The sequence below is a fragment of the Zootoca vivipara genome, chromosome 6, assembly GCF_965207765.1.
Source record: "Zootoca vivipara chromosome 6, rZooViv2.hap1.1, whole genome shotgun sequence".
NCBI lineage: Eukaryota > Metazoa > Chordata > Lepidosauria > Squamata > Lacertidae > Zootoca > Zootoca vivipara.
The window spans coordinates 44,715,053-44,735,624 of record NC_142589.1 but is presented as its reverse complement, the minus strand read 5'-3'; the positions used below and the strand labels follow the sequence as shown (position 1 = coordinate 44,735,624).

The 20,572-nt window shown below is 46.1% G+C and overlaps 1 protein-coding gene across 1 annotated transcript in view; it reads right to left on the bottom strand.

The window, feature by feature from the left end:
* Window positions 1-7,063: 7,063 nt before the first annotated feature.
* The window catches only part of VAT1L (vesicle amine transport 1 like), a 60,930-nt gene continuing 47,421 nt past the window's right edge, over window positions 7,064-20,572 (bottom strand). The window contains exon 9 of the mRNA XM_035121129.3: window positions 7,064-12,139. Coding sequence (XP_034977020.1) covers window positions 12,038-12,139 — 102 coding nt within the window. The 3' untranslated portion in view covers window positions 7,064-12,037. The remainder of the gene's footprint in view (window positions 12,140-20,572) is intronic.

Below are 20,572 nucleotides of genomic sequence, written 5' to 3'. Positions count from 1 at the left end.
ATCCAAACCATTTTCTGGCCTTTTGCTAGTCATTGTGGGGCATTTGCCTGTAACTTCCCTAACAACCTGTAGTAGCTACTACATTAGTGCAAATGGGGAACTTCACCACCAGGTTCTGCTGTCTGTCAGCGCCCCACCCTGATTGCCTCCTTGCAACTAGTACTGGCTGTTGGCCTCCTCACTCTCAGCATTCCCTTTGTAGAATTCAGGGAGGAGGATGGGGACAAACCCATCATTAGTTGACTGTATACCTGGCTCTGGCTCCTCCTTACTGTTGGCATCCTTGCCTTTTGCCCTACCAGCACCCACTGCTAACAAGTTGGCAACTTTGCTATGACTATTAATGCATTCAGTAGCAGGACCCGGCTCCACGAATCCTCCTCAGCTTAACTCCCCCAATCCCACAACAATACTAACTTGAGAGAGATCAGATACTGGTCTTCTGTTCATATAAGCCAGCTCTTGCCTGGATCATCCCCAAGGTGGCAGCATTTGGAAAAAAAAAATCAGTCATGTCACCTCCTTTGCATTTGATAGGCATCTCTGTTAAGCGTCTAGCTTCGTGTTTCATATGTGAACTCTGAGCTTTTGTTTCTGTTCAAATTCTGAATATGGGATCTATCAGGGAAGGATATATTGCCTAGTTTTGTAAGGTCAGCAACCTTTCATATCATTATTGCCAAGCCTACTTTGAATGAATTTCTCCGCTATTTTAAGTGCAGATCCTGATGTGAAGGAGGTACCAGAACAGCCAAGGCAACACCTGTGGATTCCCCATACGCCAGTGTATGAATTTTCCATTTCATACCTAATTTGTTTTGCAAGTTGCTTCAGTGATTCAATAAAAATGAGGTTCACACTAGTCATCCCAGCTTGAGCAAAAATTAGTATCTGTCCTGCAAAAGACGGAAAATGTGTATAAAGTACAGTCATACCTCGGGTTACGTTTGCTTTGGGTTATGTACTTTCGGGTTGTGTACTCCGCAAACCTGGAAGTATTTTTCGCCCCACGCACGGTCTACACATGCACAGAAGCGTTCTGCGCAATTCGCAAATGCACAGAAGTGTGCTTTCACGGTCGTTCGGGTTACGTACTTTTCGGGTTACTAACCGCACCCCGGAACGAATCACGTACGTAACCTGAGGTACCACTGTATAAAGCACTTTTAAAGCTGGAATCCTATATTGTCACTTACTAAGGAGGAAGCCCCACTAAGCGTAATCTTTCTTACATCTGAGTAAACATGTTAGGGTTGCACTGCACATCTCGTTGGTTTTAGTGGTTGATTTTAAGCATGGGGACTTTATTATATTAGCACAGGTTCCCTTATACCACCCTTCAGGTGGTATAGGGATGTCCTCTGGTGAAAGAGCATACAGTTTTGTTAGCTGTTGGTTTTGGCCAGCAGTCCCATACAGTAAGATACTTTCATCCCAAAGTCCCTTAACCCACCTACCCACTGCAGCCTCTATCCTGGAGTAATCTCTCAGTGACAATTTCAATTCCCAAGAAAACTGCTGCCCAAAACTATATGGCTGGTGTGTCCTGTTGAAAAGCATATGCAGCTCTAGCCCCAACCTGACTTTTCTTGTTCTAATGGCAGGTGGAGAGAGTGAGAAGTGGAATAAAAGGACTATAATAAAAGGAATATAATTACCATGGGCAAGATATTTGGGAAGCAAAAACCTGGAAATCCACATGCTGTTTGTATTTGGCAAGGATGTGGCCCTGAGACTGGTATGGAAAGTAATGCATTTCCTAGCACAGGCAGAACGGTTTCTCAGAGGGCTGTAGGAGGTGTGGGGTTGATTGAGCGCAGCCAAGCGTGATCTCCTGGAAATGGAAAAGAGTGAAGGCTGTTAGCACAGGGAAGTGCTCAGAAAAAAGGATGAGTGGGACAAGAAAGGAGGCTTACCCACCTCCCTCTTTCCCTTAAACTCACACTAGTTATATGACATTGGCTGATAATTAACCACTTGTTTGTGGCGAGGTTATACAATGGCACATCAAACAGTTCTTACCATACATTCCTCTGATGCATATCACTTTTCCTTACTGGAGGTTTCTGTAAGCAGGTCTGTTTCACTAGGGGGCCAGTTCTACTTTAATTTTGCGACCTGAATTTGTGACTGAATCCCGCTTGAAAATAACAAGAGCCTGGAAAACCCAGAGACTGCCTACTTAAGAAGACAATGACGCATTGCCCACGCCTCTCATCGCTCTTTGTCCTCTGCATCTCCTTTGCTTCCTTTTGCTGATGAACTGGAACCTGAGGCTTGTGCTGAGGCAGTTAAAGTACCAGTAGGTTCCTGCCCTCTGCAATTAAGAACAAAAGAGCATAAACAGAGCCCTGCTAGCCCAGTAACCTGCTTCCCACGGTGCCCAGACAGATGCTCATAGCTCTGGAACTCATGGGCTTGCAGTGCAGTTGAATGTTGGAAGATTCAAGACAGATAAAAGAAAGTACTTCTTCCTGAAGCATGTAGTTAAGCTATGGAACTCCCTCCCACAGGAGGCAGTGACGGCCACCAACCCAGATGGCTTTAAAAGAGGAATCGTCAGATTCATGGAAGAGAGGGCCATCAATGGCTACTAGCCACAATGGCTTTGCACCTTCATCATGTGTCCATTTCTGGCCAGTGGGTTATACAAGGTTTATGGCATTGCTGAAACATGGAAAAGCTATTTGATTCCTGAGCCTGGGAGCAGAAATGAGTATGTACATTAAGATTGAGGGTACCATTTTATGCCATCTTAGATTCCTTGTAGAAAAAGAATTGTCTGCCTCCAGTCTGGGTTAGGGGGAGACAGTCTCTTCCCCTCTCGTTTCTGTGCTAAGCAGCTCTCTTGTCAGAAAATATTTAGTCAAGGATGCTGTGATGGGCATTTGAAAACGACGAAGAACAAAGAGGCCTGTTTTAGTGAATGGGTCACTGAATGATTATGTCATGTTTTCCTTCCCAAGAAGCATCTCAAAGCAATTTACAATGCATGTAAAAGATTATATATATATATATATATATATATATATATATATATATACACAGCTGAAACAATTGCATAAATAAAAACAACAATTATAAAAACAGTTTAACAACAGCACAGACATAAAATTAATCCAGTTCTAGGACAGAATCCAACTGGGGTAAAAATCATAGAAGGCTAGTTGAAAAGGGAATATCTGTAGATAACATCCTATCAGGTGGGTAGTGATAATTGGGTGGCTCCAGAAACCATGGATTGTATCCAGCATTAATCTTACTCAGAATTGGCTCATTAATTCTAATGGTTCTACTTTGAGTAGGGCTTAGCTGGATAAAACCCACTAGTTTGAAGAAGTGAAAAGGTTGTGGACCATTATTAGGGGAACACAATTTAAATCCATGTTCTATAGATCCCTAATATACTGTGACTGAAAGCTGGGAGAGTGACTGTGATAGCAGGAAGATTGTGGGGGGGGGGCGGTTGTCCACTAACCCCTTGCTACCCTTTATCATCATCCCTGGCTGACAAACCCAGGAGAACAGTCCCTAAAGTAAACAAAAGGGGGACAAAAGATACTTTAATCAACCTTGTCATATCCATGGCTTCCTATTTTTTGAAAAGAAAGAAAGAAAAAAAGCCAATTTATCACAGAGACAGAGAAAGTGCACATGTCTATATATTGAATCAATGGCTAGAAATGCTGCAAGCATTATCATCTTACTGATGAATAAAGTCCATATTCCTCAGAGCACTGGGAGAAGCCTTTGATTTTGATGTGTTTTACGTGGGCAAAAGATGAAATGGAGTGTGTTATCCCGAATCTGCCTTATGGATTGAATAACATTATCTTTGAAGGGAGAGGACAAAAAAGGTCTGCTTTTTGCATTGATCATTGTATGCGTCTGCTGGCAAATTTCCTGATTAGATGCTTCTCCTTCACTTCCTAGATCTGACTTCAGCCTGTTTAATGAGCCCTATAATGCAGTGTCATTACTATCAATCTGAGTGTCTCTGGTGCAGGAATGAACTGAGACCCACGGCTATCTAGGGGTGGGGAATAACTGGCCAGGCAACAATGCATCTGAGTGAGGATGGGGGAGAAATTAAATTCAGTTTACATTTATAGGTGAACTCACCTCATTCATACTTCCTGAAACAATATAAGAACTGAAGCACAGCTATCCTTCAAAATTCACACTTTCCTGAATTTTGCATTGTAGTTCTCCAGTAAAGCAATGTGTACAAAAATGCATATAGTAAGGTAAATTGTGCATAAAAATGCATATAGTAGTGAAAATAACATTCTAATGTATTGCATATGGGGGAAATTGCTTTGCAAAAATGTGTACTGTTGCATGAACCCCGATTTCAGAGCAGCAAGAGACTCTAGGGATGCTCGTGCTTACCTAGGGTTTGGTTTCCTTGGAATGGTTAGTGGAGGCTGTGGCATGTTTAGTATATGTGGTTTTATTTGCGCATGTATGCAGGGCTCACAGCATCAACACTCTAACAGTTATTGCTTTCTCATGAGGCTTTGAGGGGGTCTCCGAAGCCATAGCTTTGGATTTAGCACACAGAGCAATTCAAGCCTCCAGATTCTCACATCGGCCTAAGCTCACACACAGATTAGCCCCACATTAGGGTGACATGGCACCCAGCCATATGAGGTGGGAATAGGCCTACCGCCAGCCTCCTGAAAACGCCTCCCATTTTCAATATGGCAGCATATCTCTTCTTAGCTAACTCTTAACACATGCAAATGGATGTCTCTCAGCCCCACTATCCTAACAATTGCTCCTCTTCTGACCAGTGCTTCTATCTGGGTCTGGAGCCCATTAATTAGGTAGCAGCATTTATTATCTTGGGTTTGAACACCTTCTAATAAAGGTTGTGGGCAGCTCTTAGTCATGGGCAGCTCTTGGCAATGCTCCAAGGTTATCCACCTGTTAAAGGAGCACTGGTGTTTAGTCACGAGGTCTCTGAGAATGTTTGCTGCTAAGATATAAAAGGGATTGGAAACTCACCTTCATGAACTTCAGCATATATCATGACTGTAGCAGGTGCTACTTATTGACTTATTGGAGAAGTCCTACCATTGTGCTTCCGAGGGATTCCTGGTGACTGAAGGAACATAAGCTGTCTATCTTTTGCTTTTGCTTTTCTCTTTGTTTCCTGTTTGTTTGTTTTTCAACTGGCCTACAGATTAAACCCATTTATCAAGGAACAGACTTGGTGTGCTGCTCTTTGCCTTGTCTGAATCCAAAAGACCTCTTTTCTTGGTAGAACACATATCAAGTCAGAAAAAGAACTTCAAGCAGGCAGTAAATAGGGCCAAAAAGTTGGTTTGGCTTCAGAAGAGTGGGTGCAGCTTAGGGAGGAATTATGCCTTGAGATAGTTTCAAGGGCTAGACAGATAAGCCTAGATGTGAGGTTCCCCAGCCTTGGACTAATAGCATGACCCCACTTTTGAGTGAAGAGAGCATTGCCCTGCACCCATGCAACATATGCCTAAGGCTATAGTATCTCGTAAAATAAAGGAATTACAAACAAAAAAGGAAAGAAGAGAAAATAAATCTCATCCAAGTTACAGAGATGGAGAAAGAATTCCTAAAGTTCCCAGTATGACCCAAATGATTGCTGTTGCTTTTTCTTTGACTTTTGTTTCATATTCTGCCTACATGCCTGAGCCTGTTCCCATTCATATTATAATGATAGCTCTGCTTGCTAACCGTGATTTTGAAAAGCTAATTAAATCCTAACTATAAAACTTGTACCTATTTCGAAAGGAAAAGAAAAGGTTCTGATGATCAAATGTAAAGTTTTATTTTCACATGTAATCTTCAAAGTATGGGACAGAAAAACAGTTAAATTGGATTCTATATCGTTTTGTGCAGCTGAGAAAATATGGGTTAGATGTCCTAGGAGCATCTCAACTCACTTTTGTTGGCAAGCAAGCTCTACATTTTTTACCTGTTGAAGTCTTCAATGGTAGCCCAGCACATGGTGTATTATGGCAGTCCTGCCTAGTGATGATTACAGTGTGAAATTTAAGCACATGCTTAATCATCTCATGTAAATTCAGTGAGACCACAGAGTTCTTGTATTCCATCCAGACTAAGTCTACAGCCCTAGACACACTCGCCTGAGAGTAAGGGCACTTCCAGACTGCCATCACAAATTCAGATTCTACAGCTGGAGTTGATTGGGATGTTCTGAGGGGTGTGCTTCCTTAGCACATTCCCTATATTCTGCTCTGCCCTGGGATGATCTGGGGCTCCTCTCAGCTTTGGTTCTGGCTTCAGGATTCAGCCAAACCCAGCAGACATCCCTACTAATCTCCCTGCAAGCCAAGGATGAATGCTAAATAAGTAGGTCATCTGGAAGCACCCTAAATCCCATTGATTTATATATATTTATATCCCATTGGGGCATATATAGGAGTAGTCATGTTTAGGATTGCACAAACTGTTACACTCAATGGGACTTCAGTTAGTCATGGGCACAGGAAAAGTTATGTCCTTCAATGCTAGTAGTTTGCCTTAGTAATTACATATGTGCACCTTATGTCTAAGTGTGTGCTGTGTAGCTAAAAAAAACTTGTAAAACTTCACCTGAAAGCAGTCCCATTGCCTCCAAGTCAGAAAGAACTGTCCTTGAGCAGAGCAGGTATAGTCCAACAATCTCTGGAGGGCCACAGTTTCCCTGTTCCACTACAGACTGTAGGTAGGGAGTCGTGTTTTTGAATGCTCTTTCATGTTAAAAGTTCCCTGCAAGTAGAAATCTTGTATTGCAAGAATAACCAAACATTCAAAACCAAACCAGCCCAGCTGGAATAGAAGCAAATGCTGGACATTCTTCCTCCCTCCCTCCCAGAGGACCAGTATTAGCTCTTCAAAATCTCAGGCTAGAGGTCTTTCTTACCTTTGCTATCTTAGGTCCTTCTAAGCAGAGATTCTTGGGACAGAATTCGGGAACATCTGCATTCAATTGCCTACTCTTTCACTGAGCTATGGGCCCGTCCTGAGCTCACCTCTGGTCAGGAGCAGTGCTCTCTATTAAACGACACCAGCCAAAGTTAATGCTATGCTTAATATTTTATTCATATTTTCATGTAAACATCATTTGCTTGGTAGGCACAATATAACAAAAGCTCTAAAGCAACAAATAACAATTAAAACAAGTGTTCCGGTTCTCTTCCTTCAGGCTGATGGTAAAGAGAGGCCTCCACAGTTCCATCATTGAAATTGAGAAATAATTTGCTTTCACTGGGAGAAAATAACCAATTAATTAGAGAGAAATTGAAAGCGCCCCACTGACAGTGTTACAGTTGTGAGTTCAATAATGATTCCGTTTCCCCTGTACCAGTAAAACACTGAGGAAATGCTAACCCCTTTCTGCAGTCTCTTCTGTTACCCGGAAGAGAGGTGATTCAACCATTTGTACTTAAAGAAATAGGGCCACGTCCTTCATAGTAGTCCCATGAAAGCCAACACTAAATTTGTGATTAGATGTAGGTGTGAAGAACAAAAGGCGACATAGTCTTTGCAGGCTTGTGTCACTTCAAAATGCATGTGGAGTAGTTACATCTGTGGATACTCTCTCACAAGGAACACTAGCATATCATTTGAAGGCTAGACTCTCCCTTACTTTCAAAATACAATGGGTTTTAAAAAATAATAATCTGTGAGGAGCAAACACGCAGCTACCTGCTCCCCCATCTCTCTAAATCTCTTTCTAAGCGTTTGATGGCACAATTGAGATTGGGGATTGGGTGATAATGTGCATCAGATCCAGACAAGGAACATACAGTCTGAAATGGCCTTGTGCTCCCAGCCATCTCTCTAACAGATGGGAGTATGTATGGGGCTCATTTTCCAAGTGAGCAACAATGCAATGTTGGCATGGTAGTAGAATGCAGTTTTCTGAGAATTTCAAGCCAGGAATGAGGGGGTGGGGGAGGAGAGACAGAGAGAGAACATGAATGAATGTCTCCTGTGGTTTGCACCTGTTAGTGTACTTAAATCTTAAGTATCAGGTCAAATCCTGACTCTGGTGAAAATGATGCAAATTAAGTGGAGGCCAGTAAAGGTGGGATTTCAGTTTCAACCTAGTTATAGTAAATTTGCACAAATTGGACAGCTCTGATTAAACTTGACAGCAAGTTCAGTGCAATGTTCCAAAACACTATTTGCCAGGGATGGGAGGCCTCCTGGAGTGATTCCCACAATCAGATCTCAAAGCAAACAAAAGAGTTACACCCACATCTTGCTTCCTGATGATACAAAAAGGCATAACACTATGGAACTGAGAATGAGATTGAACTATCTGTGTGACTCATTAATGGAACACATCTGTGTATGTGTATGTGTATCGTGCTGCACAATTTGCTCCTGGAAGCAGCCAGCATTTGTAAATGCCTATGATGCAACTGGTCTATTTTGAATTTGGCATGGTTCCTTGAATCCACAACCCTCAGCAACAAAAGTAGATGCTTAGGAATACTGTACTGCATATTGACCCCTACAAGTTGGACCCTATCAATGCATCTCTAAAGCAAAGCAACAAACCTGATCTGGTGCTGATTCGGCTCTTAGTTTTGTAGTGTCTTCAAATTACACTCAGGAAAAATGTTTAATCTTCAATCTTGTCTGATGGAAATACTCTGAGGAGAATCACACCAAGAACAAATGTTGCGCTTTGCATGGTCCAGCTATCTGACATGTATAGTCCTCTTCAGCTGTTCAGCCTTAAACATGTAAGGCCAAAAATGATGTGGAAAGCAGGGCCCAGGGTTTCTAAATGCACTTTTAAAAAAACTTCAGACCTTTATGTCACACACACACACAAAGGGTAGGAGTGGACAGAGTAGGACCAGTGTGCATGTGCACGAGCAGCCCCCTTTATACTTTGTGCATGCTCAGGAGGAATGCTTGATTATAACTTACATATAAGTTCTTTTGAGATATATTTGCCACACCTAGTTGAAAATGAAGTGAAAATTCGTGCAGCAAAAAGTAGGAGGCAGTAAGTTTACCTAGATTTGCATCTGCAGTATTAAAGTTACTATGCTATGCAAATTTACTTGGGAGTAATCCCACTGGACATGGGACTTTCTTGTGAGAACACAGTCAGTTCTGATTAAATCAACAATACAGTCGTACCTTGGAAGTCTAACGGAATCTATTCCGGAAATCTGTTGGACTTCCAAAATGTTCAAAAGCCAAAGCTCCTGCAGCCAATCGGAAGCCCCGTCGGACGTTCGGCTTCTAAAAACAGTTCGCAAACTGGAACAGTCACTTCCGGGTTTGCAGCGTTTGGGAGCCAAAACATTTGGGAACTAAGCTGTTTGAAAACCAAGGTACGACAGTAACGGAGTGAATACTGGAGCTCATCTTGTGAATGCTCCAATGTTGGTATACATTATAACTCTGCCTGCTGAGTCATCAATCAAACGGTGATTGTGTCAGGATGGGTCAAGCTACAACCTAGACCCATTTTGCAGCATTCAGAAGATCAGTTCACCATGGGAAATCGACTTGAAATGTCAACTTGCATTTAGTTCAGCATATATTTTTTTTAAAAAAATGTATGGTTCCCCCCCCCCATGCTCCTGGCTTTCGTTGTTCTCTCTTTGGTTCTTCTGTAAAATAAATGAACCACATCTGGCTCAACTCATTTCAAGAGACAAGTACCCTTAAGCAGGCCTGCCCTCTCCTAAATCAAGTATTCAGAGAGATGTATCTGCCCACTCTTATCGTTTTCCTGGTTAACCCAAAGAAAGATCCAAATGTATATGAAACACCTGGGCATTCATAACTATGGTTTATAGGGTGAATTGTCATGTGTGAGGAATTATTTGATTGAAATACTCCTCCATGGAATACAGTGGGACCTACATCTGAGTAAATGTGCATAGGATTGCTCTGTAAGTTAAATGTTGTTCTATCTTACACCTGCCCCTTCTAGCTCTACCTTACGTTTTAATTAAAAATGAATGGCTGCTTCTTTTAAATACCTCAGCTGCAGTCCCAATGGCTATGGCATTCCAAATGGCTTCATTTTCAGCCCAATATGGCACTTTTACTTTATATGAGGAATGGGATAAAGAGATATGCTGGAATTATGCTAAATTGTTCATACAAATCTGATTATTTCTTCTAACACTTAGACAATTATACTTCCAACCTCCCCCCCCCCCACCGGGGCCTTTTTAAGCATTTCTCATCCTTATACAATTTTGTTCATATCTGTAGCTTTGTTGATTTAGAGTCAGGCTAAATGCTAGTAGGCTCAATATATAATGATTTACCACCCAAATCCAATTTTCATGTGAACTAAGGAGACAGTTATACACAGAACGCAATGCGAGAAAATTAGAAAAATACCAGAATGAGAATCATTAAAATGACATACTGTGTTAATCCAAATCCATCGTTGTCACTGTGAGGAAAAAGGTTAGCGACTGATTTTTCTTTGCTGTCTTGGGAAAATGATGTTAAGTTTAACAGTTCAACTACACATTTAGGTGAGATTTTTTTTCTTTAATTAGTGTGATATACAATACTAGAATTACATGGGTGTGAGTGAGCTGTGTCAATGCGGAAGGGCAGGCACTGGGGTCTAAAAGACCTCTCTCTCGGGACCTGACACAGTTCTCAGTTAGATCAATGTGTGGTGAAGTGCTTCAAACTGAGAGAAGAATTACTTAAAACAGGTTAGCTCTGTTTTGGTGCTTGGATGAAGGATTAATAAACGTTTATCCCAATGTGATGAACAGAGATGGCTATCATTGACCAGCCTTTAAAAATATTAAGAGTGCACTTTTGAATGATCAGGGAATTCTGTAGTTCTGCAAAGGAACTTTGTATAACTTTTTTTTGGGGGGGGGAGCTGTCATGTATGTTTTTCTTTATAAGGCAGTGAACTTAGATGGGCCAACAGTAAACATATTTGTTGGCACCAGGACTGAATACTTTTTTTCCAATTAATTAATGGGTTCTGTCCACTAATGTACATGTAGTTATACCAATCAGTGCTTTTCTGTCACCTAGTCTATTTCTTTGTACACCAAACAATATAGAACAAATGAGGTATTTTATTGTCTTGAGAGTTTAAGAAGGACTTGTTGGTTCAGAAGTATCGTTAAGGGATGGAATGGATAGTGAACTGTCCTGTCCTGTCAGCAGCCTGCATTTGTGCTTCAAAAAGAAAAGTTCTCACTCCCCTCTAACAGCTCCTTGCATAGGTAGGAGCATCCATAAACCCTTGGTGAAAATTCTAATTGACATTATGTGTTGAAGGGAGTCGTGCCTCTTTGTATAGATGGAGATGCCCTGGATCTCCATCATTTGGTTAAAGGTTGAAATTTTGAGTGCAGAGTGTGGGCGCTTTCCCCCACCTCGAACAACATAAGCTGTTGTATGAGTCTAATATGTGCACCTATTTGCATGGAGGCCTAATTTATAAAGCTCCCTCTCTCTCTTTTTAAAAAAAGAATGACAGGAATCAAGCCTACTCAGGCCCTTTCCCATAATGCCTAAAATGCAGTGCTGAAAGGAGTACACATACCCGTTTTGTCCACCACAGAATTATCCTTAGGCAGGTGTGTGTGAGAGCTCACCCACTGAAATAAATGATTATAAGTGTTTTTATAATCATTTCACCGGCCAATGGAATAGGTGAGGTTTAAAAAGAAGCCAACCGCAAATCACCCTTCTAAAACTGGCTTGAAAACTTGCCTTTTTGAAACCACAAGAGAAGAGATTCACATTTCAGTTTACTGTGGATGCTAAAAGGCTTCAGACAGGAACTCAATAGGCAAACTGGGTGCCATGTGATGGAATGTTATAATACTGGACTGGGTGGGAATGGCACTTGAGTTTCAAAACATCAATGATCAACAGCTTATAGCTCAGCTGACTGCAGACAAAAAAAAGAACAACACACACTGTACTAGAGCATTTGTTCACTGGTGCACAAAATGGACCTCCCAGTCATCTTCCCTTCTTTTGCTCTATCAATTCTTCCCGCTTTCATTCCCTCCACTCATAGCTATTGCTGGATGAATGGCATACGTTCTTTATTCTCAGTGTCCCCCTCATGGTCTTCTTCCTCTTCGCCAGCTTCACTGGTTTCTGTACTGTCATTGGCCATCTATAAACAAAACAAAGGAAACCAAGAGGTTGGATGGCCACCTGTCATGGATGCTTTAGTTGAGATTCCTGCTTGGCAGGGGGCTGGTCCCTTCCAACTCTATGATCCTATGATTCTATGCAATGAATAAAGAAAAAATGCTAGCAGAGTTGCGCGTAAGGCAACATTTTTTAAAATTAAAGTTTGCACACATACAATGTTAGTTCTACTCAGAGTAGAGCTATTACAAATGGTGGGCCAAAGTTAGTTATGCCTAGGGATGAAGTTCACAAAAAATGGTTTCAAAGCCATTAAAGAAAAAAGAATGCATATTCACAGAGATCTGATTATCCAGAATGAACCTTTTACACCAAGCTTTTGCCTCAAGGGATCAGAGTCAAAACTGTATCTTATGCATGTTTACTCAGAAGTAAGTTTCACCGAGTTCAATTGTATTGTATTCAAATACACGATCCCACTGTGAGGTAAAGAAAGGATCACACTGGGAGGTGGCCCAAAAGACAGAAGTCATTCTTGTGTGCCCTGGGGGCAGGTGATTTGCATTTGCAGCTCACATTTTGTCACAGTGGCCGGAGCGGGCTACTTCAGAGTAACGACTCTACACAGCTCTGCATTTTATTTTTTTATTGGTGCTGCGTATTTACAGTGCTGAAGTCATTGCTATTTACACGGAGCTATGTGTTCAGTCGGGTTCAGAACCTCCGAATGGCTTTTGGCGCGTCTTTCTCCAACACAAAAGCCTGGGTAGACCCATCCTCTTTCCTCTCCGCTTTCTGCGCAATTCCGGAGTTGGGGGGATGGGTCTCCCCCCCTTATTTGCCCCTTCCTGTCCCACCTGGGACCCTGGCTCCGCTACCTTGCCTGAGCCTCGGACACGACTTCCTGCTTCCCCACTGGAATCGGAACTCTCTCTGCTTTCCCCTGTGCTCGGGGATGGGCTTGAACTCAGGAGGGGAGGGACTTCACGATATCCCCTGTCCCTCACATCCACCCCCCTCCCAAGCTCCCCTTCTCCCCTCCCCAGGTCCCCCCCAGGTGTCGGTGACGACTGGAAGCCTAAGAACTCAGTACTTTCCGAGCCCGTTGGCGTGAACACCTCCCCCCAGTCCTGCGAGCCCCCCCTTCCGCCTGGGAGGACTGGAATCCCAAAAAGTCCGTGGCGTCAGAGCTGGTGGGGGTAAAAATGTGCTGCCAGTCTGCTTCTTCCTCTGACTGGGTGGATCTCGGCGACGCCCATACTTCTGCCTCTGGTTCCTCAAACTCCGCTTCCCATCCCCATGGTGAACTGCTCTCCAGTACTTCCTCCCCCTCCCCCTCCCCCTCCCTTTCCATGTGCCAGGGCTTGGGTCTGTGGGGAAAGAGGGCGTGAAATTCTTCCACCAAGAATTCCTCCTGTATCTGAGTGGCTGGGACCCATGTATTCTGTGACGGTGGAGCATCCTCCCATGCCATGAGGTACTCCAGGCCCCCCCCCCTCCGTGAATCAAGGATGGCCGTGGCCTCATTGAGTTGCTCCCTGCCTTCCCTCTCCCCCCCTCCCTCGGGGGTTTGTTCGCTGTCTCGGAGCCTGCTGCTTTCCCTGTACGGCGACAGCAGCGATCTATGAAACACTGGATGCACCCTCATATCCTCTGGTAGTGCCAATCTGAAGGCCACCGGATTGACCTGTTGCGTGACCGTGAAGGGGCCCAGCCGTCTGGGCGCCAGCTTTTTGCACCTCCCTCTAATGGGAAGGCCCTCCGAGGACAACCAAACCTTGTCCCCCACCCTGATGACCTCCCCTTGTCGCCTGTGGCGATCTGCCCCCTTCTTGTACGCTTCCTTGGCCCTCTCCAAGTGTTCTCTGAGCTGCTGGTGCACCGTCTCCAGTTCCTCTGCCCAATCCTCTGCCAGTGGGCCCTCCTCCTCCTCCTCCCCCTCCCTCTCCGGGAAAGATCTGAGGTCGCGCCCATAATTGGCCTTAAAGGGCGACACCCCTGTAGAGACGTGCACTGCATTATTGTAGGCAAATTCCGCAAGTGGCAGGCGATCCACCCAGTCCGTTTGTCTCTGGCTGACGTAGCATCTCAGGTACTGCTGCAGAATGGCGTTGACTCTCTCCGCCTGTCCGTTGGTCTGCGGGTGTCTAGCCGTCGATAAGCTGACCTCCACCTGCAGGAGGTTCATGAGCCGCCTCCAGAACCTGGAATCAAATTGCCGGCCACGATCCGAAATAACCCTTAAAGGTAATCCATGCAGTCTGAATACGTGGTCAACAAACAGTTTGGCTGTCTCTTCTGCAGAGACCGCCCTGGCACACGGTATAAAGTGGCACATCTTGGACATTAGGTCCACCACCACCAACACTGCGGTCTTGCCCCTGGACGCAGGCAGGTCCGTGATGAAGTCCATGGACACCACTTCCCACGGCCTGTGTGGTGTGGCTAAGGGCTCCAGCAATCCTGCTGGCGCTGCTCTGACTACCTTTGCCCGCTGGCAGGTGTCACAGCCCCGTACATAGTCTCTAACATCTTCCCGCACCCCTGGCCACCAGAAGTGTCTCTTGACTAGGTGAGCGGTTTTGTCCCTTCCAAAATGACCCGCCGTTGGGTTGTCGTGCATCTGCTTGAGGACCTTACGTCTAAGCTGGGTGGTGGGCAGGTACAGTGCCCCCTTGTAGAAAAGCAGCCCCCTGCGTTCTGCAAAGTCTTTTGCCTGCTCCCTCCCCCCTCTCAGTTCTCTGAAGATGCGAGTGGCAAACTCATCAGCTGCTGTCAGTGCTGTGAGTTCTGCCTCGCTCACCACTGCTGCTCCGCAGGACCATGCTGATGGGGGGAAAATGTGCCTGGGTGCTGGTGGCAACTCCTGCTCCATGTACTCTGGCTTGCGGGAGAGGGCATCCGCCCTGACATTCTGCTCCCCCGGGATGTAGTGGATGGAGAAGTTGAAGTTCGAGAAGAACTCTGCCCACCGTATCTGCTGCTGGTTGAGCACCCTGGCTGTTCTCCAGAACTCCAGGTTCTTGTGGTCCGTGCACACCTGGATGGGGTGCTTGGCGCCCACCAGGAAGTGTCGCCAGTGCTGGAAAGCAGCGTGGATCGCAAGAAGTTCCCTATCAAACACCGTGTAGTTGCGCTCCGGCTGGGTCAGCTTCCTGGAGAAGAAGGCACAAGGTCTCCACTCTCTGTTGGCGTCCAGTTGCAACAGGATCGCTCCCAAAGCCCTGTCTGAAGCGTCTGTTTCCACGCGTAGGGGCGCATCCTGCACCACGTGGAACAGGTTTTGGTCTGAAGCGAACACCCTCTTGAGGCTTTCGAACGCTGCTTGCGCCTCTGGTGTCCACCTGAACTTCTGCTTGCCTCTCAGGCAGTCCGTGATTGGAGCCGTAACACGCGAGAAGTTCTTGATGAATTTCCTGTAGAAGTTGGCGAAGCCTAGGAGGCGTTGGGCATCTTTGCGCGTCCTGGGGCTGTGCCAGTCCAGGATGGCCTGCACCTTGTCCTTGTCCATCGCCAGCCCCTTGTCTGACAGTTTGTAGCCCAGGAAGTCTACTTCCCTGGTGTGAAACTTGCACTTCTCCAGCTTCACATACAGGTGGTTCTCCTTCAGGCGCTGCAACACCTCCCTGACATCCTTCACATGTTGCACTGGGTCATTGGAATAGATAAGGATGGCATCCAGGAAGACCAAGCAGTTCTTGAAGAGGAGGGACCCCAGGACGTGGTGCATGAAGGCCTGGAAGCATGCTGAGCCCCCTTGCAACCCGAAGGGCATCACCAGATATTCAAAAGAGCCCAGAGGTGTGAACATCGTGGTTTTCCACTCATCGCCTTCCCGGATCCTGATCAAGTTGTACGCCCCCCTCAGGTCTAGCTTGGTGAAAATCTTGCCCCTGCGTGCCGCCGTCAGGAGATCGTCCACTCTGGGCATGGGGAAAGCCACTGGCTCTGTCACTGAATTGAGCCGTCTAAAATCCACCACAAGACGGCACTGTTGCGTGTCTTTCTTGTCCACCCAGAAGACCGGGCTGCCCCTGCTGCCTTGCTTTCTCTGATGAACCCCCGTTTGAGGTTCTTGTCTATAAACGCACGCAGATCCTCCAGTTCCTGATCTGACATGGCATACAGCTTGGCTGGGGGTATCGTTGCCCCTGGCACCAGGTTGATCTGGCAGTCAAAAGACCTGTGTGGGGGTAGGTGGTTGGACTCCGCTTCGCTGAAGACCCCCTGCAGGTCCCAGTATGGTTTGGGTATCGCCTCACCCCCCCTTGACGTGCATGGTGGCCACCGTGGCTATTGGAGGCCCCTCCCCTGGTTGGTGCTGCATGCAATGTTCCAGACAAAAGTCCGACCCAAACGTGATGCATCTCTGGTGCCAACTGATGGAGGGGTCGTGGCGCGCCAGCCAGCTCATGCCCAAGACGATGGGGGGGTCTGAGATGGTGGTGACGTTGAATGCCAGTGTCTCTGAGTGCCTTCCCACCGTCATTCTCATGGGGGGGGTTTGATGAGTGATGGCCCCTCCCAGCAACTCCCTGCCGTCAATGGTGGCTACGTGCAGGGGAAAGTCCAGCTGCAGAAGCTGGATCTGGTGCTCTTCTGCAAAGTTTCTCGAGAAGAAGTTGGCTGATGCACCACTGTCAATTAAAGCGAGGACCGTCAGGGGATAGCCATTTGGGAGCGTTAGCGTCACTTCTAGAACCACTCCTGCTCTGGGAGGGGTGGGCTGGCTTTGCTCCATGCTGTGCGGGTGGGCGGGCTGGGGCTGTTGTCTGCTGATTGCGCCTGGCTGCTGCCCCTTGTCTCCTGCAACCAGGCTTTCCCGTTTCCCTGCTGTGGTGCTGCGTCAGTGGGGGAGGGCACAACCGTTCCCGCCTTTCCTTGCCACTCTCTGCGATGTGGGCAGTCTCTGACGAGATGCTGGGGGGAGTTGCAGAGAAAGCAATTCCCGCCCCTTCCCTCCTTGCGTCTTGTCGCCGCTGGGGTTTGAAAAGCCCGCCCGCGCGCGCGCTATCAATTTGCATGGGTTCCTGGTCCTGGCTGGCCCCTGGCATGGCGTGAGATGGCTGTTGGGGGAGTGGCTTCTCCTGCGACCGTGGGAACCAAGCCCGCTTTGCGCGCGTTGCTTGCTTGTCGTTCCACTGGGATTCCTGTCTCACCCCCACCGCCAGAGCCGCTTTGCTCAGCTGATCCATATTACTGGGCTTTGGACCTCTCGAGAGCTCATCTTTCACATCCTCATTCAACCCCAGGTAGAACGCCGCTTCCATCGGAGGCGAGTGCAGTTCCCACCCCAGTCTGTGCACTAGCATGGTGAATCTCGCCCAATATTCGCGAACTGTCATTGTTCTTTGCCTTAAATTATGCAGTTCCTCCTTGGTCTGGTCCATATGGCTATCGGACGCATACATAGTTTTTAAAGCCTCTAGAAATAGTTTGACATTCTTCATGCAAGGATTTTTTGTCACAATTAACGGTCTTAGCCACTCCCTGGCTGCCCCTGTAAGGTGTTCCACAATAAACGCTACCCTGTGCTCATCATCAGGGAACTCATCATGGTGCAGCTCAAGAGCATACACGATCTCAGTCTCAAAGCCATGATATTCCCTCGGGTCTCCATTGAACTTGCTTACTAGGGTCCCCGCTCTCCTTCCTGGCAGCACTTGGAGTTGGGGGGCCCCTCCCGCCTTGTTTTTCTCGGCATCCAACTTGTTTTGGAGCTCTACCGCCACCGCCCTTAATTGCTGCTCTTTTTCCTGAAGCGCTCTCACCTGTTCCGCAAGTTGTAGCCGGTCCTCCTGGACCTTCTTGGTTTCTTCTTTAGCTGCCTTTAATTCCCCCTGTGCCTGCAGCGCCAGTTGCTGCAGGTCCTGTTGGGCTTTCTCCGCGATCTGCCGCCATTTCTTCGCCTCTGACGCACTCATCCCGGCAACTCCAAAGTAGCCCAAAAAAAGATTCGGAGGTTGCTGTCACAGTGGCCGGAGCGGGCTACTTCAGAGTAACGACTCTACACAGCTCTGCATTTTATTTTTTTATTGGTGCTGCGTATTTACAGTGCTGAAGTCATTGCTATTTACACGGAGCTATGTGTTCAGTCGGGTTCAGAACCTCCGAATGGCTTTTGGCGCGTCTTTCTCCAACACAAAAGCCTGGGTAGACCCATCCTCTTTCCTCTCCGCTTTCTGCGCAATTCCGGAGTTGGGGGGATGGGTCTCCCCCCCTTATTTGCCCCTTCCTGTCCCACCTGGGACCCTGGCTCCGCTACCTTGCCTGAGCCTCGGAAACGACTTCCTGCTTCCCCACTGGAATCGGAACTCTCTCTGCTTTCCCCTGTGCTCGGGGATGGGCTTGAACTCAGGAGGGGAGGGACTTCACGATATCCCCTGTCCCTCACACATTTCTTTTGGCTAGAATGATAAAGATTGACATCAGAACCAAGTTCACTGTTGACATTTAGGACTGCACAACAAGCCCATACAGTGGTACCTCGGTTAATCCATTCCAGAAGTCCATTCTTAAACCGAAACCGTTCTTAAACTGAGGTGTGCTTTCCCTAATGAGGCCTCCCATCGCCGGTGCCCTTCCACTGTTCAGCTTCCATTCTTAGACTGAGGTAAAGTTCACAAACCAGGACACTACTTCCGGTTTTGCGGCGTTTGTAAACCGAATAGTTCATAAACAGGGCTGTTCTTAAACTGAGGTACCATGTACTGCAGTAAGGAGTAAGGAGATCAGTGCCATCATGGACTGAGCAACTGTGACAAAAACTGCAAATGCAAACTGAGTTAAGAAAAGCAACAAGTCCCATCCCTAGTCATGTCCATGAATTTCAGTTGTTTTGCTCTGAGTAAAATTAACATTTGAATACAGCTCCAAATCCTTATTATGTCAATAACTTTATTAGACTAACTGATGTGCAGAACTGCCTTCTTGACAACTGGACCCACTATTGTTCTCGTCTGCTGAATCAACCAGAGCCTATTTTTGCATGCAAGGGAAGTCCCTAACTCACCAAGGGTTTGAGGACATGTGTTATCACTTAATCACCAGTGGAGCTTGAAAGCAACAGCCTTCCCATGCTGTTTTGCCTTCAGCAACTGGTACTCAATGGCATACTGTCTCTAAAAGTGGAGATAACTTCCATTATGGCTTGGGGGGAACTTCAGATGACCTACTTTTAATGAGCATTCGTCCTGATTTTCTGGCACAAAACTGATGTGAAGGTTAATTATATCCAGTCTTTACTGAGCATTCATTTTTTTGCGGGATGTTAGTTATTCATCCATTGCAAGCTTTTCAATGTACTCTCTACGTCACTTTCCAAACTGCAAAAAGTTGGATTCTTTTTAAAGTAGATTTGTTGTGCTAGGGAAACAGAGCACTTTAATCCATTTCAGCTGCACAAATTGGATGTTCTGGTATACATTTGCATAGCTCCCAGAAAATACTGACAGTTTAGAGGCACCCTACAGCTTATTTATGGATCTATTCTCCTACATTAATTTGCCTAATCCTTTAAAAAAGCCACCAAAGTCAGTGGCCATCACTACATCTTGCAGCAATAAGTTCCATAAATGAATTATGCATTGTGTCCAAATTATCTATTAAAAAGCCACAGTTCAGACTTTTGTTATGGAAAGCAAACTATTCAGAAATTTAGTTCTTAGGCCATAAAAAAATGGAACCAGTGAATGAATTATGCGTAGAATCCTCCATCACTCTTTCACCACAATTTAATATGTCCTATATAGCAACCAAGAAAAAATGAGCAGGGCATCTGATGAAATTAGAAAAGTAAAATACAGTCCCTTAGGAAAATACATGTAACATGGGCGTAGGCAGGGGGCAGTTGCCCCCCCCAGAAGCAAAAGGCTGAGGGGCACAGCATGGTGGCCCCAGGCTTACGCTCCCCACGCGCCTCTGGAGCTTCGCACGGGGAGCGGGAGCCTGGGGCCGCCTGCTCGGAAGAGCTGAAAGCTGCAGGCCATGTAGCCCCACCCACATTCCCACTGTGGCCCCTCCCCTCCCGTGCCTTGGCCCCGCCCCTTGCCCCCCTAATTTTGATCCTGGGTACGCCCCTGACATGTAAAGTTTGCTAATAAATGTCCTTCATATATACAGTAGTCTCATGAGGTCTGTGTTGATGTGAAAATGTGTAGATTTCATGAATGTGATTAATTAAAGTGAAGGCTTTTTGCAAATGACTGTTCTTTTCTTGTTAATCCAGTGTAACTTTGCAATTCTCTGTCCCAGGGTTATAGGAATCATGAGATCTTCCATGCCAAGGGCAGAGACAGAATTCTGGCCTTGGAGAAGGAGGTCAGATGTTGGATGACACTTCCCTGTAGCAGCAGAAACTTCTATGGCCCTTGTTCTGCTGATTGTTAGAGTGCTGATGCCAGTAAGACTGAAAAGGGGGCATGTAGGGGCAACAGAGTTGGGAAAGGAACTGATC